The sequence below is a fragment of the Taudactylus pleione genome, unplaced genomic scaffold (genome assembly GCF_031769625.1).
Source record: "Taudactylus pleione unplaced genomic scaffold, aTauple2 ptg000799l, whole genome shotgun sequence".
In the NCBI taxonomy this organism is placed as follows: Eukaryota; Metazoa; Chordata; class Amphibia; order Anura; family Myobatrachidae; genus Taudactylus; species Taudactylus pleione.
The window spans coordinates 716,414-730,557 of record NW_028285201.1 but is presented as its reverse complement, the minus strand read 5'-3'; the positions used below and the strand labels follow the sequence as shown (position 1 = coordinate 730,557).

At 41.9% G+C, this 14,144-nt stretch overlaps 1 protein-coding gene across 1 annotated transcript in view; it reads right to left on the bottom strand.

Annotated features, from left to right (window-relative positions):
* Positions 1-14,144, bottom strand: part of LOC148474932 (capping protein, Arp2/3 and myosin-I linker protein 2-like) — a 970,125-nt gene that overhangs the window by 432,857 nt on the left and 523,124 nt on the right. The window contains exon 25 of the mRNA XM_088457971.1: positions 8,066-8,188. Coding sequence (XP_088314097.1) covers positions 8,066-8,188 — 123 coding nt within the window. The remainder of the gene's footprint in view (positions 1-8,065; positions 8,189-14,144) is intronic.

The following is a 14,144-nucleotide window of genomic DNA, read 5'->3' as shown; positions in this document are numbered from 1 at the left end:
AGAGCCAGAGACAGTGGGGGGAATGCAAATGTTTGTGTCAGGGCGTCTTATTTCTGCGCCCTGTATTCTTCGCCGCCATTGTGTCTAATCATCTGGCTTGTCAGGTCCGGATTCAATTGTTTTTGGTGTGGCCGTGTAGAATGAGTGGGCGGCGATGTGCGCTTCCCGACAAGAGCCATGTGAGCGCCCAGCAATCCTCCACGCCCACCCACCAGCAGAGCTTCCTTATTGGCCCAGGTGTCAGGCCATCCAGTGAAGAGAGCGGTGAAGCAGGAGGGGTGGGAACGTGGTGAGCTGCTACTGGTAAACACTGAGCAGCCCGTGTTGCAGAAGGTCCCGGAGGAGACGATTGCTCCAGGCTTCGGCACAGGTAGGAGGGCAGGCAGGCTTGTGTGTGCTGCAGCGGTGTTGGGTGGACATGGGCCCCCTATAGTATGCATGGTGCACCTGTGCGCTGGGTGGGGGAATCCTGACCTGGCCTTCCAGGGTTAATGCACATAGGTCTGTCAGCAGTATATGTATATATATATATATATATATATATATATACACATATATATCCATATACCGCTGACAGACCTATGTGCATTAAGCCTGGAAGGCCAGGTCAGGATGCCCCCTCCCAGCGCACAGGTGCACCATACATATAATGCTGATATAAATAAAATTCAAATATTTAAATACTTTTTATTAAAAAATGAGAGGTGATAAAGTAAAAAATAGGTTGACCAATATTTTTTATCATGCCTAATATCCAACAATTGAATAGCCCTGGCCATGTTACAGATAGGCTGAAATTTAGGCGTGATAAATCACAATTATCACGACCAAAAAATGTTCAATTGAAGATCGACTAAATTTTATCACACCTAAACACATGTTTATCACGGGTAAAAACACCATGATAAAGCAATTGAATTTTCCCCAGTGTGTCAGCAATGGGAGCCGCAGGTCAAATCTGTGGAGGCTGTGAGTGAGTAAAGGAGCATACACACTAGATGATTCACTCCATGAGCGACATCGTCTAGTGTGTCCCCGGCAGAGGTGTGCTCAATGTCGTTAATGTCATGAACATTATAATTTAGTGCCGAGCTCCCTCCCTCATTCCCGAACAATATCGTCAGGTTGGCCTGCATGTTCGGGAGATGAACGACAAAGACCAACGACCAGCGGGAGCGCGCATCGCTGGTCGTTATCATTGATCGTTTTTGCACACAAACTAAACGACATTTTGGATGACTGAACGATAACTATATTGTTATAGTTCCATCGTCCAAAATATTGGCAAGTGTGTATGCACCTTTAAAGTAGGGGTGAGCGGGTTCGGATTTCTGAAATCCGAGCCACCCCGATCTGAGGCCGATCCGAGTCAGGCTCGACTTTTCCTGCCTGACTCGGATCTGAAATCGAGGCAAAACGTCATCATCCCGCCTTCCGGGTCTCGCGGGTTTTGGATCCTATATAAGATACCCGCGTCGGCGCCATTTTCTCACTCGGCTGTGGACAGTGAAGAGGGAGGGTGGGATTTAGGGCTGGCTGGGATGTGTAGTGTAGTGTTGTAGTGTAGTGCAGTGTAGTGTTGTGCTGTGCTGCTGTTGTCCATAGGGGCTGTGTCCACTACTTCAAAGTCCATAGGGGCTGGCTGGACTGTGTTGTGCAGTCAGTTGTCCATAGGGGCTGTGTCCACTCCAAAGTACTGTGCAGTGTCCCAGTCCTAAAGGGGTGCTGTAGTGTTGTCCAGGGGGTGCTCTGTCCGTCAGGGGTGCTCCCCCCAAGTGCTAAAAAAAAAAAATATTTTTTCTGTGTTTGTGAATTGTGTGCACTGTGGCTGCACGTGCATCAACGAAGGAGCAGCGCCAAGCGTGCGCCTGTGTCATAAGTAAAGGGCCGGCTGGCTTGTCCGTTAAAGGGTGCTGTAACCCCCAAAGGGCACTCCAAACAAAATAAAAAAATATATTTTTTTGTGTTTGTGACTTGTGTGCGCAGTAGCTGCATGTGCATCAACAAAGTAGTGCCAAGCGTGCGCCTGTGTCATAAGTAAAGGGCCGGCTGGCTTGACCACTAAAGGGTGCTGTAACCCCCAAAGTACACTCCAAACAAAATAAAAAAATATTTTCTATGTTTGTGAATTGTGTGCGCAGTAGCCGCACGTGCATCAACAAAGTAGTGCCAAGCGTGCGCCTGTGTCCCATAAATAAAGGGCTGGCTGGATTGACCGCTAAAGGGTGCTGTAACCCCCAAAGGGCACGCCAAACAAAATAAAAAAATATATTTTTTTGTGTTTGTGAATTTAGTGCGCAGTAGCCGCACATGCATCAACAAAGTAGTGCCAAGCGTGCGCCTGTGTCCCATAAAAAAAGGGCCGGCTAGATTGACCGCTAAAGGGTGCTGTAACCCCCAAAGGGCACTCCAAACAAAATAAAAAAAAAATTTCTGTGTTTGTGAATTGTGTGCACTGTGGCTGCACGTGCATCAACGAAGGAGCAGCGCCAAGCGTGCGCCTGTGTCCCATAAGAAAAAGGCCGGCTGGCTTGTCCGTTAAAGGGTGCTGTAACCCCCAAAGGGCACTCCAAACAAAAAAAAATATATTTTCTGTGTTTGTGAATTGTGTGCGCAGTAGCCGCACATGCATCAACAAATTAGTGCCAAGCGTCCGCCTGTGTCATAGGTAAAGGGCCGGCTGGCTTGTCCGTTAAAGGGTGCTGTAACCCCCAAAGTACACTCCAAACAAAATAAAAAAATATTTTCTGTGTTTGTGAATTGTGTGCGCAGTAGCCGCACGTGCATCAACAAAGTAGTGCCAAGCGTGCGCCTGTGTCCCATAAATAAAGGGCCGGCTGGATTGACCGCTAAAGGGTGCTGTAACCCCCAAAGGGCACTCCAAACAAAATAAAAATAAAAATTCTGTGTTTGTGAATTGTGTGCACTGTGGCTGCACGTGCATCAACGAAGGAGCAGCGCCAAGCGTGCGCCTGTGTCCCATAAGTAAAGGGCTGGCTGGCTCAATTCTTAAAGGGTGGTGTAACCCACAAAGTGCACTAGTCTCCAACAAAAATTTTAAATTATTTTCTGTGTTTGTGTGCGCCTTAGCCGCACGTATATATCAATATAACATAAATGGAGGACCAAACTTTCTCCGATAAAAATAAAATAGGGAAAGATCAAGAACCACTTCCTCCTAGTGCTGAAGCTGCTGCCACTAGTCATGACATAGATGATAACATGCCATCAACGTCGTCTGCCAAGGCCGATGCCCAATGTCATAGTAGAGGGCACATACAATCCCAAATGACAAAGTTCAGGAAAATGACCTTGAAAAAAACATTTAAATCATCTGAAGAGAAACGTAAACTTGCCAATATGCCATTTACGACACAGAGTGGCAAGGAACGGCTAAGGTCTTTCCCTATGTTCATGACTAGGGGTTCAGCTTCACATGACGATGGAAGCCCTCCTCCCGCTAAAAAAATCAAACGAGTTAAGCTGGCAAAAGCACAGCGAAGAACTGTGTGTTCTAAGAAGATATCACAAATCCCCAAGGAGAGTCCAAATGTGGTGGCGGTTGCGATGCCTGACCTTCCCAGCACTGGACGGGAAGAGGTGGCTCTTTCCACCATTTGCACGCCCCCTGCAAGTGCTGAAAGGAGCACCCACAGTCCACTTGCTGATATGCAAATTGAAGATGTCACTGTTGACGTACAACAGGATGAGGATACTGGTGTAGCTGGCACTGAGAAGGAAGTTGGCGAGGAGGATTCTGATGGTGATGTGGTTTGTTTAAAACAGGCTCCGGGGGAGACAGTTGTTGTCCGTGGGATGAAAAAGCCCATCGCGGTCATGCCTGGGCAGAAGACCAAACATTCCACCTCTTTGGTCTGGCAATATTTCTATCCAAATCCGGACAACAACTGTCTTGCCATATGCACCATATGTAAAGGTGAAATAAGTAGGGGTAGGGACGTTAATCACCTAGGAACATCCTCCCTTATACGGCACCTGCAGCACGTTCATAAAAAGTTACTGTCAAGTTCAGAAACTTTGGCTAAGACCGTAAGCAGTCCAGGGACGCCTAAATCCCGTTGCCCTGTTGTATCCAAGCGCCTGCAAACGACACCGTCAACTCCCTCCTCGTCAATTTCCTCCTTAGTCAGGATCGGAAGTAGTCCTGCAGGCCATGTCACTGGCATGACTGACTCTCCTATCCAGGATTCCTCCGGAGGATCCTGCATTGCTACGCCTCCTGCTGCCACTGTTGCTGTTGCTGCTGCTGGGAGTCGTTCATCATCCCAGAGAGGAAGTAGGAACACCACTACTTTTACTAAACAATTGACCCTCCAACAGTCCTTTAAGTACGACAGCAGTCATCCTGAAGCAAAACGGATAACTGAGGCCTTGACTGCTATGTTGGTGTTAGACGTGCGTCCGGTATCTGCCATTAGTGCAGTGGGATTTAGACAATTGATAGAGGTAGTGTGTCCCTGGTTCCAAATCCCGTCTAGATTCCACTTCACTAGGCAGGCGATACCGAGACTGTACAGAAACGTCAGAAAAAGTGTCCTCAGTGTCCTGAAAAATGCCATTGTACCCAATGTCCACTTAAACACGGACATGTGGACAAGTGGAACAGGTAAGACTAAGGACTATATGACTGTGACAGCCCACTGGGTAGATGTATCACCTTACGCAGCAACAGCAGCAGCGTCACCAGTCGCAGCATCTCAGAAACGCCAGCTCGTTCCAAGGCAGGCTACGCTGTGTATCACCGGTTTCAGTAAGAGGCACACAGCCGACAACCTCTTAGAGAAACTGAGGGAAATCATCGCCCAGTGGCTTACCCCACTTAGACTCTCCTGGGGATTTGTGATATCTGACAACGCCACCAATATTGTGCGGGCATTACATCTGGGCAAATTCCAGCACATCCCATGTTTTGCTCACACAATAAACTTGGTGGTGCAGAATTTTCTGAAAAGCGACAGGGACGTGCAGGAGACGCTTTGGGTGGCCCGAAAAATTTCTGGCCACTTTCGCCATTCAGCGACTGCGTGCCGAAGACTGGAGCACCAGCAAACACTCTTGAACCTGCCCCGCCATCACCTGAAGCAAGAGGTTGTGACGCGGTGGAACTCAACCCTCTATATGCTTCAGAGGATGGAGGAGCAGCAAAAGGCCATTCAAGCCTATACATCCACCTATGACATAGGCAAAGGAGGGGGTATGCACCTGACTCAAGCAAAGTGGAGAATGATTTCCGTATTGTGCAAGGTTCTCCAGCCCTTCGAACTTGCCACAAGTGAAGTCAGTTCAGACACTGCCAGCTTGAGTCAGGTCATTCCCCTCATCAGGCTTTTGCAGAAGCAGCTGGAGAAAGTGAAGGAGGAGCTAAGACAGAGCGATTCCGCTCGGCATGTGGGACTTGTGGATGAAGCCCTTCTTTCGCTTTGCCAGGATTCCAGGGTGGTCAATCTGTTGAAATCAGACCACTACATTTTGGCCACCGTGCTCGATCCTAGGTTTAAAGCCTATGTGGTGTCTCTCTTTCCGGCCGACACAAGCCTGCAGAGGTGCAAAGACCTGCTGGTGAAAACACTGTCAGCTGAAGCGGAACGTGACACGTCAGCAGCTCCTTCTTCATTTTTTCCCGCAACTGGGGCTGCCAGGAAAAAACTTAGGTATCCTAAGCAACCCGCTGGCGGTGATGCAGGGCAGGCAGGACCAAGTTTGGACATCTGGTCCGGACTGAAGGACCTGGCAACAATTTCTGACATGTCTACTGTCACTGCATATGATACTGTCACCATTGACAGAATGGTGGAGGATTACATCGGTGACAGCATCCAAGTAGGCATGTCAGACAGTCCGTACCTGTACTGGCAGGAAAAAAGAGGCAATTTGTAGGCCCCTGTACAAACTGGCTCTATTTTACCTGAGTTGCCCCCCCCTCCAGTGTGTACTCCGAAAGAGTGTTTAGTGCAGCCGGGAACCTTGTCAGCGAAAGGCGTAGGAGGTTGCTTCCACAAAATGTGGAGAAGATGATGTTCATAACAATGAATTATCAACTCTTCCAGGGAGACCAGCCTCCAGAACGTACAGAGGGACCTGTGGTGGTGGATTCCAGCGGGGACGAGTTAATACTCTGTGAGGATGAGGATGCACACAACACTGAAGAGGGTGAGGAATCGGGGGATGAGGATGAGGACGACATCTTGCCTCCGTAGAGCCAGTTTGTGCAGGGACTGATTAATTGCCAGCTTGTTTTGTGGGGGCCCAAACGAACCAATCATTTCAGCCACAGTCGTGTGGCAGACCCTGGCACTGAAATGATTGGTTTGTTAAAGTGTGCATGTCCTGTTTAAACAACATAAGGGTGGGTGGGAGGGCCCAAGGACAATTCCATCTTGCACCTCTTTTTTTTCTTTGAATTATGTACTGTTTGGGGCCTAGTTTTTCAAACTGCCATCCTGTCTGCCACTGCAGTGTCACTCCTAGATGGACCACGTGTTTGTGCCGCCCACTCGTATCTCTTAGCATAGTCATCCAGCTACCTCGGTGCAACCTTTTGGATATGAAAACACTATTGTGAGGTGTTCAGAATAGACTGGAAATGAGTGGAAATTAAGGTTTTTGAGGTTAATAATAGCATAGGAGCAGAAAAATCAACACATTCTGTGATTTTAGCTGTTTTTATGCTTTTTTAAAAAAAAATACAGATCCAAAACACAAAACCCAGAACCCAAAACACCGAAGGGTGGTTTTGGCAAAACCAATCCAGATCCAAAACACGAAGAAAGATCCAGATCCAAAACCAAAACACAAAACACGAAAAGTGGCCGGTGCACACCCCTACTTTAAAGTGCTCTAGAAGAAGACATCCCTACTGAGCTGCAAATTACAGATTGTTTAAGAGCTACTGATAGTTGTTACAAGAGCTTTTGAGAAAGTATATGAGATATTCTAAGAACAGGCAGATTTAAAAAAAATATACAGTATTATATGTCTATGTATCTCAATAAGGGGATGATACAGAAATGGAAACCAATACTTTTTTTTTTGGATATTTTAAAATCAACCATAACCTGATAACAAACATTTTGAAAACATGACTAAGTTCTATTTTTAGATTTTTTTGATTGTTATTATATTTTTAATTATTTGTGTTTTGTTTATATAAACATTATTTATAATTTGTTCACTGAATACAGCAAAGTTTCTGTGAAAGTCTACCTCACATGCTCAGTTACTGATTTGAAAAGTTTTATACACTCTTTTTATTGTTTGTAGCAAAAGAAGGCAAAAACCAATTACTGAACTAGTTCAAAGAATTTTACATTTAATTTTTGAAGATAACATTATTTTTATATGTAAAAGGAGTCCCTTTTTATGGAGTCCATCCCTCTTTTAGAGCCGTATATATCTGAAATGGAACCCAAGGTCAGTAGGGCTTTACAAGCTGATTGTAAGCTTTGGCTCTCTAGGGGGTATATTTACTAAAGTGAGAGTTTTCAGAAGTGCAGATGTTGCCCATAGCAACCAATCAGATTCTACTTAACATTTAGTTAGCACTTTCTAGAAGATAATAGCTAGAATTGGTTGCTACGGGCAACATCTCCACTTCTAAAAACTTTCACTTTAGTAAATATACCCCTAGGACTCTACAGGTACCAGGTGACATCTTAACAGTTCTCAGACACTGGCTTTCTATCCAACTGGAATAGCCACTGATAGGTTGAAGAGATACTCCTCCTTAGCTTCTGTACATACTGTATATCTTCTGGTTGAACTGTATAAACAGCCCTTTTTTAGACCACCTTACTGGTGCACAGGTGTAGTCATTACTAACTGTCACATTTTAAAACTTCTACCTGACACATTCTACAGATCCACATGTGGTCTGCAAAACATGAGATGTTAAGGATCCTTCAGGACTGGTTTGGCCACACCTGTATTATAGGTTTAAGATTTTCATATACTTAACTGAAAAACAATGTTCATCTTAGGTACTGTAGGTCTCAAATCAAATTTCAGGATACACTGTTACAGTAAGTTATTGAAAAGCTGAACCTACCGCCTCAGCTGAGATTTCTTTCCTTGTAATGTCAAGGAGATTTCTGACTTTTGGCACCAAATCATTCTCAAGTTCTCTGTGAATATTGGATGTAGCCATTGATTTCTTTGAAAATGAATTTTCCTAACAAAAATTTTAAAATAATGCATCAGTTTTTGTAAGGAAAGTATAAAACTGTTCACTTTATTGAAAACAATATTTATATTGAAATGTTACAGTATTTTAAGGAATTCTTTTCAAATAAATGACTGAAATAAATTGTGTTTTGTAAATTTAAATAGAACAAAAAGAAAGTTAATGGGTACATTTTACCAAGTGGAATTTTAGTGCAATACTGCCTATTTCACAGATGAGATGAGATTAATTAATCACCAACCAAGTAATTCCCCTTCTGATATGTCCAGGTAAATAAATAATGGATAATTATTATTATAATTTATTTATATGGCGCCAGAAGTGTTCCGCATCGCTTTACAAACTACATAAACTAATAGGTTGACCAGTGACTTACAGTACTATACAATACAAGACAAGGAACATGAATAATAAACATTGCTACATTAGCGACCATAACACCAAGATAAGCAACAAAGCAAAGTAACCAAGTGTTAGGTGCCCTAGTGGGGAGTAAGAAGTAGGTGAAAGTAGAGTAAGGAGAAGCACAAGAGGGTAGAGGAACCTGCTCGTAAGAGCTTACATTCTAAAGGGGAGTGGCAGACAAACAGGTGTGACACATATGGGGCAGGCAGGGAGGAAGGAATATGTAGCAGCAAGTTAAGATGAGAGCTGGAAGGCTAAGCAGTATGTTACATTAAATGGAACTGAGGGCCTGATTCAGAGATGGACGGAAATGCAGAGCTACACACAAGCAGCTGAGCAATTCCATCCATCTCAAATGCAAATGCAGGAGGAGGTGTCTGTAGGAAACAGACCCCTCCTTGCTGCATCTGCAATCTCAGTGCTGCGACCAAATTCGCAGCCTGGGATCACCATCGCAACCAATGGTCATGATGGTTGTTCTTTTGGGCAGGCTGCAGTAGCTGAAGTTTACTGCAGCCTGGCTGGGTCCTGGCAGCTGCAAGGCCAGGCAATTTGCAGCCACCAACGCAGACCTGTCCTTGTTCCTCCCGGAAAACTGGAGCAACACACCCTTGTTATTGGGAACAGTGGCCTGTCACATCGCCGCTCCACCCCCAAATGCCGCAGCATGTCAATCATGCTACCTAGTGAAGTCGGCAAAATGCGGAGAATCTTACCTTGAATCAGCAGATCCATGGGAAGGAGGCGGGGCCTAACAACATGATTAATGCATAATTTGTTCCTGTCCCTATTTAAATATACACAAATTGCCTCATTTTGCCACAAGGGGTGGGGCCTAATGCTGTAAATTGTCTGGTTCTACCCCCATCACCACTTGCTTCTCCTCTCTGGGCTGACTCCGGAGAAGAACACATCGAGGTAGGCAAGTATGAATTATATTTGTAGATGTTTTATGAATGACACTGTACAAAAGTGCAAAACAAAAAGAGTAGATAAATGTACTTTTTATAGGTATGGAAAATGTGAGTAACAGTAATATTTATTGTGTGACCTTGTACAGTAAGATTCCATTATTTCTGGGCTTTTTAAGAGTGCAAGGAGAATAAATACTTACAAATGGTCCAGGGTTGGTTTTGTCATCAAGACATGCATTCATATATGATCATTGAAAATGAATGTCAATTAAAAACTGATAAACCTAAAATATTAGTAAAATATGTCGCCTTCATAGTACTAGATTCGGTTGATTTAATAAGGAAAGTGAAAGGAGCAAGCAATAATATTGTAGCTTTGCATTTAGAGTATATAGGGCAAGCACAAAATAATTTAGAAACAAATCAGAATGACCTTAAATATCAAGCAAAAAAGAATAATAAAATACCATTATAATCAATAGGGTTTACTACTGGCCACCGAGCACAGGACAATTGGAAGAGAACTTGATGTAACAATAAGCTTAATGATTAAATACATATACTCAAATCAGATGAAAACAGCATAACAATTTATTTTAATACATATATGTATGGCTGTCCTTTGCTCTTAAATTCAGAACAAAGTGAGACAGTTTGCACAGGTCATTTTCAGTCTTAAATAGGCAGGTTCCATTCCACATATGGTAACAGATATAAGCATAACTAATTAAAAGTGATTTCCTAATATGACTAATGGTTTACATGCAGAACACACAACTATTTGTAATTTAGACATGTTGGACTTCATGTTCGGTCGTACAAGGTTCACATGTCTAAAGGGAGACATTATCCATCATTTCCACTGTTCATGACCCCTCCAAATATACCCTTTTAGTTCAAACTTAGATTAGAGATTTAGCATTTGTCATTGTACCATGTAAGTAATTCCATAACTAAACGATGGGGGATAGATAAAGGAGTCATTTACAGGTCTATACATTCAGCTTCACTTCCATTTTGACCCATATTTCCTTGGCAAACTGTAGAACTGTAGACTTAATATATATTATAATAATAGAAAGCTTCCAGTCGCAACCCTTTTGCTGGATGCCGAAAACTGAGCATTGCCAGAGTACTTTGGGGGCCTCTAATCAATGTGGTGTTGCCACGCCCTTCGAAAAATAAAATTTTTCCCCCTCAGCATTACTACAAAGATTGATATTTTTTATTGGTATAATCAGGTTTCAATCAGAGCGCTCCTCACTGCTGCTGCACCTGACACCTGCACCTGTCAGCTAGGTGCTTCGATTAGAACAAAAATGTTAATAGCAATTTGAGTGTCATATTGCATATATAATGTACAATATAAATCAAATTCCTTCAATAAAGCAAAAGTTCTCCTATGCTGAATTCAACAATTTTATCGATAAAATCGGAAAAGAGAGGTTGTTTTGATCTTCCAAAAACAATATATATATATAAACCAGAAGATTTCTGTAGATAATGAAGTCATAAAAAAAAAGAAAGTCTGCAGAGATGCTGCTGTAGCCATAAAAAAATATCTTTAATTGAAACAAACTTCCAAGATAAAAGAAAAAAGAAAAAATAATAAACAATTCAATCTCCTTAAAAAAGAAACTTCTGTATGTTCCCACGATATACAGTCTGTACATACAAAAATAGATGGGCTTACCGGACCTGCAGGGACCCAAGCAATTCTGGCACTATATGCTGACACAGGCGAGTGTTTATACAGAAGGAATCCTATAACAACTGAGAAATCTCAGGATGGTATTTCTCCTGGAGGATAGATATAATGTTGGGCTCAGCTCTCACCTGTAATCTGCCCACTTTCCAAACACTCTCTCCTGTGTGCTCATGACTGCTCACTCACAGCTGCTGTTTGCGGCTCTCACCCGCAGCTGGTGATATGTGTGCAACAAGTAAAGCACGGGTCCCACTCGTTCTGGCTATTAACCGGCAGCTGCCATCTGGCGGTTTTCCCCCTCTAGTCTTGTATCTCAAGATGTAATCCTTCTAGATGATGATGTAAACGTTGTTTCAAGTCAGCTGCCAACATGTTTCCATCCTCCACGGTTCTTTGTCAAGGCATAGCTGACTTGGAACCTACCCCTTCCTTTTATGTTCCCTGCAAATCTGGTATACATGTTCCCCATGACTTGTATAACAAATACACATTCCAGGAATATGTGTTCTTTAAAAAAGCATCTTCTATTATGCACAATAAATGGCACAACATTTTTAAAATTGACTAACTATATAAAACATTCCAAACCATCTATTTAATTACTAACCACAATTGTGACAATCTGTATACATATTAGGCAAACCATCATAACTTGTACATATGAAACAAAAAACCTCTGCAATCTACTCATATATTTCATCTTTATGATGAGTGATTGATACTATATGTAAACATGGCAGCGTTATTAGCCTATATATGTATCACCCTATTATTGGAACACATATTGTAATTATTTTCTCCTAAGATGACAGAAAATCCGAATTTTTTGACATATCATTTTTGAAGTTACATGAACCATTTGGTCTCAAAATCTCCTTTGAGACCTCTAGGTTTTAAAGTTCTTAGTTCATGGATCCACTTCATCTCAGCTTTAGCTAAGAAGGCTTTTTGATCACCTTGTCTTAACCTTTTTGCCACACTTTCAATTACTTTAAAACTTATTATATTATCAGTTGAACAATTATGTATGTCTTTAAAATGTGATGCCATATGATGGGTCTCTAGCCCTTTGCGGACATTTCTCAAATGTTCTGACATTCGGATTTTAAAAGGACGACTGGATCTACCAACATATTGTTTGTTACAGCTACACTGTATTAAATATACAATGTTGCTGCTATTAGAGGTTAAAAAATGATTTATTTTGTAGGTTTTCTTAGTGACACATGACATAAAACTTGTAATTTTACTTCCTTCATTACTACTGATGCTCCTGCATCCCATACATACGCCACATCGGAAAAAACCTTTAGAGGTTATTCTTGTGCCTATTCTTCTTGGTGGTGACATAGCACTCTTCATGAAAACACTTCTCAAATTAGGTGCTTTTTTATATATCACTACTGGCTTATCTGGTAATTCATTTTTCAAGATGGGATCGGATTTTAAAATGTGCCAATATTTATTTAAAACAGTTTCCAACTCTCTATAGTCTTTATTATAGGTAGTTACAAAAGAAGTGGAAAAATCTTTATTTTGTTTACTCTACTATCAGGAACTATTTTGCTCTTTTGGCCACCAGGACAATCTCCGTGTTGATGACACCAACATTTACCTCTTCTTCCCTGACCTTTCCTCATTTGTACTATTTCTTAAGGAAAATTATCTCTCTGCTAATTCCACATGGATGTACCAACTGTACTAAGAGCTCAACTTGTCCCAAACAGAAAAAGAACAACAAAGGGGGAGACAATTCCTTCCTTGGGGCATTAACTTAACAATTATAAAAGTATACATAGGTGTCTGCAGCGTTCTAATAGGGTGATACAAAAGTAAATAATAGAGAACAATCTGGTGCATCATCAAGATAGCAACTGTTTTGAGAAGGGTGTTAAGCTCCTCAGTACAAATATAGGCAAAGGAAAGAAAAAACAGCGCTAGTGGGTGTTTACTCTCTTCAATAAATCAATTTAAATTTGCTGCTTGGTATAAAACACATTTATTACACATTAAAACATCAATGTTACAAGACAAAATCCTATAATTACAAATAAGGTGCATATAACCATATATCATAAGTCTAAGACCTGGGAAGTAAATAAAAAATCAATGTGGATACTCAAACCAGTCTGTTTATATTTGTAGACCACGAGTCCTTAATCAAATTACACCAATAGCTGGTTTTAGGAGTATAAATTGTATAGAGTTTCCGGTTTAATATCCAGTGGAGAAGTGGAGTGGAGAAGATATTTAACAAAATAGTCCAAGGAAGATCTGTACAGACCTCAACTAGCAAGGCGTCAGCGGTAATAGAAGCAGGAAACTCGAATCACATAACAGGAAACAATGGTGCAGACAATCCCAGTGATACAGTTTAAAGCTCAAAGTGTCTCCATGTGGAAAGGTCCCACACCTTCCTCAGGAACATGTATCTACTTCCAAAAACATGGCCTGCTTATATATTGGCCACACTGAGTAAATTAGTAACAGGTGTAAAAATCAATTAACCAATATCAAATCAACATATTTAAAATCATCAATATAAGTTCATATTCAACAGTCATACAGTATATTATAACTCTCATATAAAGCTCCATTTAGATTAAGTTAGAACCCATTTAATAAATGCTACAAATATATAAAAATATATAAATACCTGCACCGATGAGTTCCTGGTCCGGATCACATGACCGCACAATGGCCACCTGACCTGTGACTCATGGAACTGCTAACAGCACTTGGCTAGTGAGACAAGTCACGTGACCGCATTCATCTCCTGCTGCTCCTCTAGATGGATAATGTCAAAGCGGAACACATGATGTAAACACACATCATGTGTTCGTATTGCGGTGTCTATATATCAAGAGGACTTCATTATTATAGTTGGAAAGGCTAATCATGTTATCATAATCTAAAT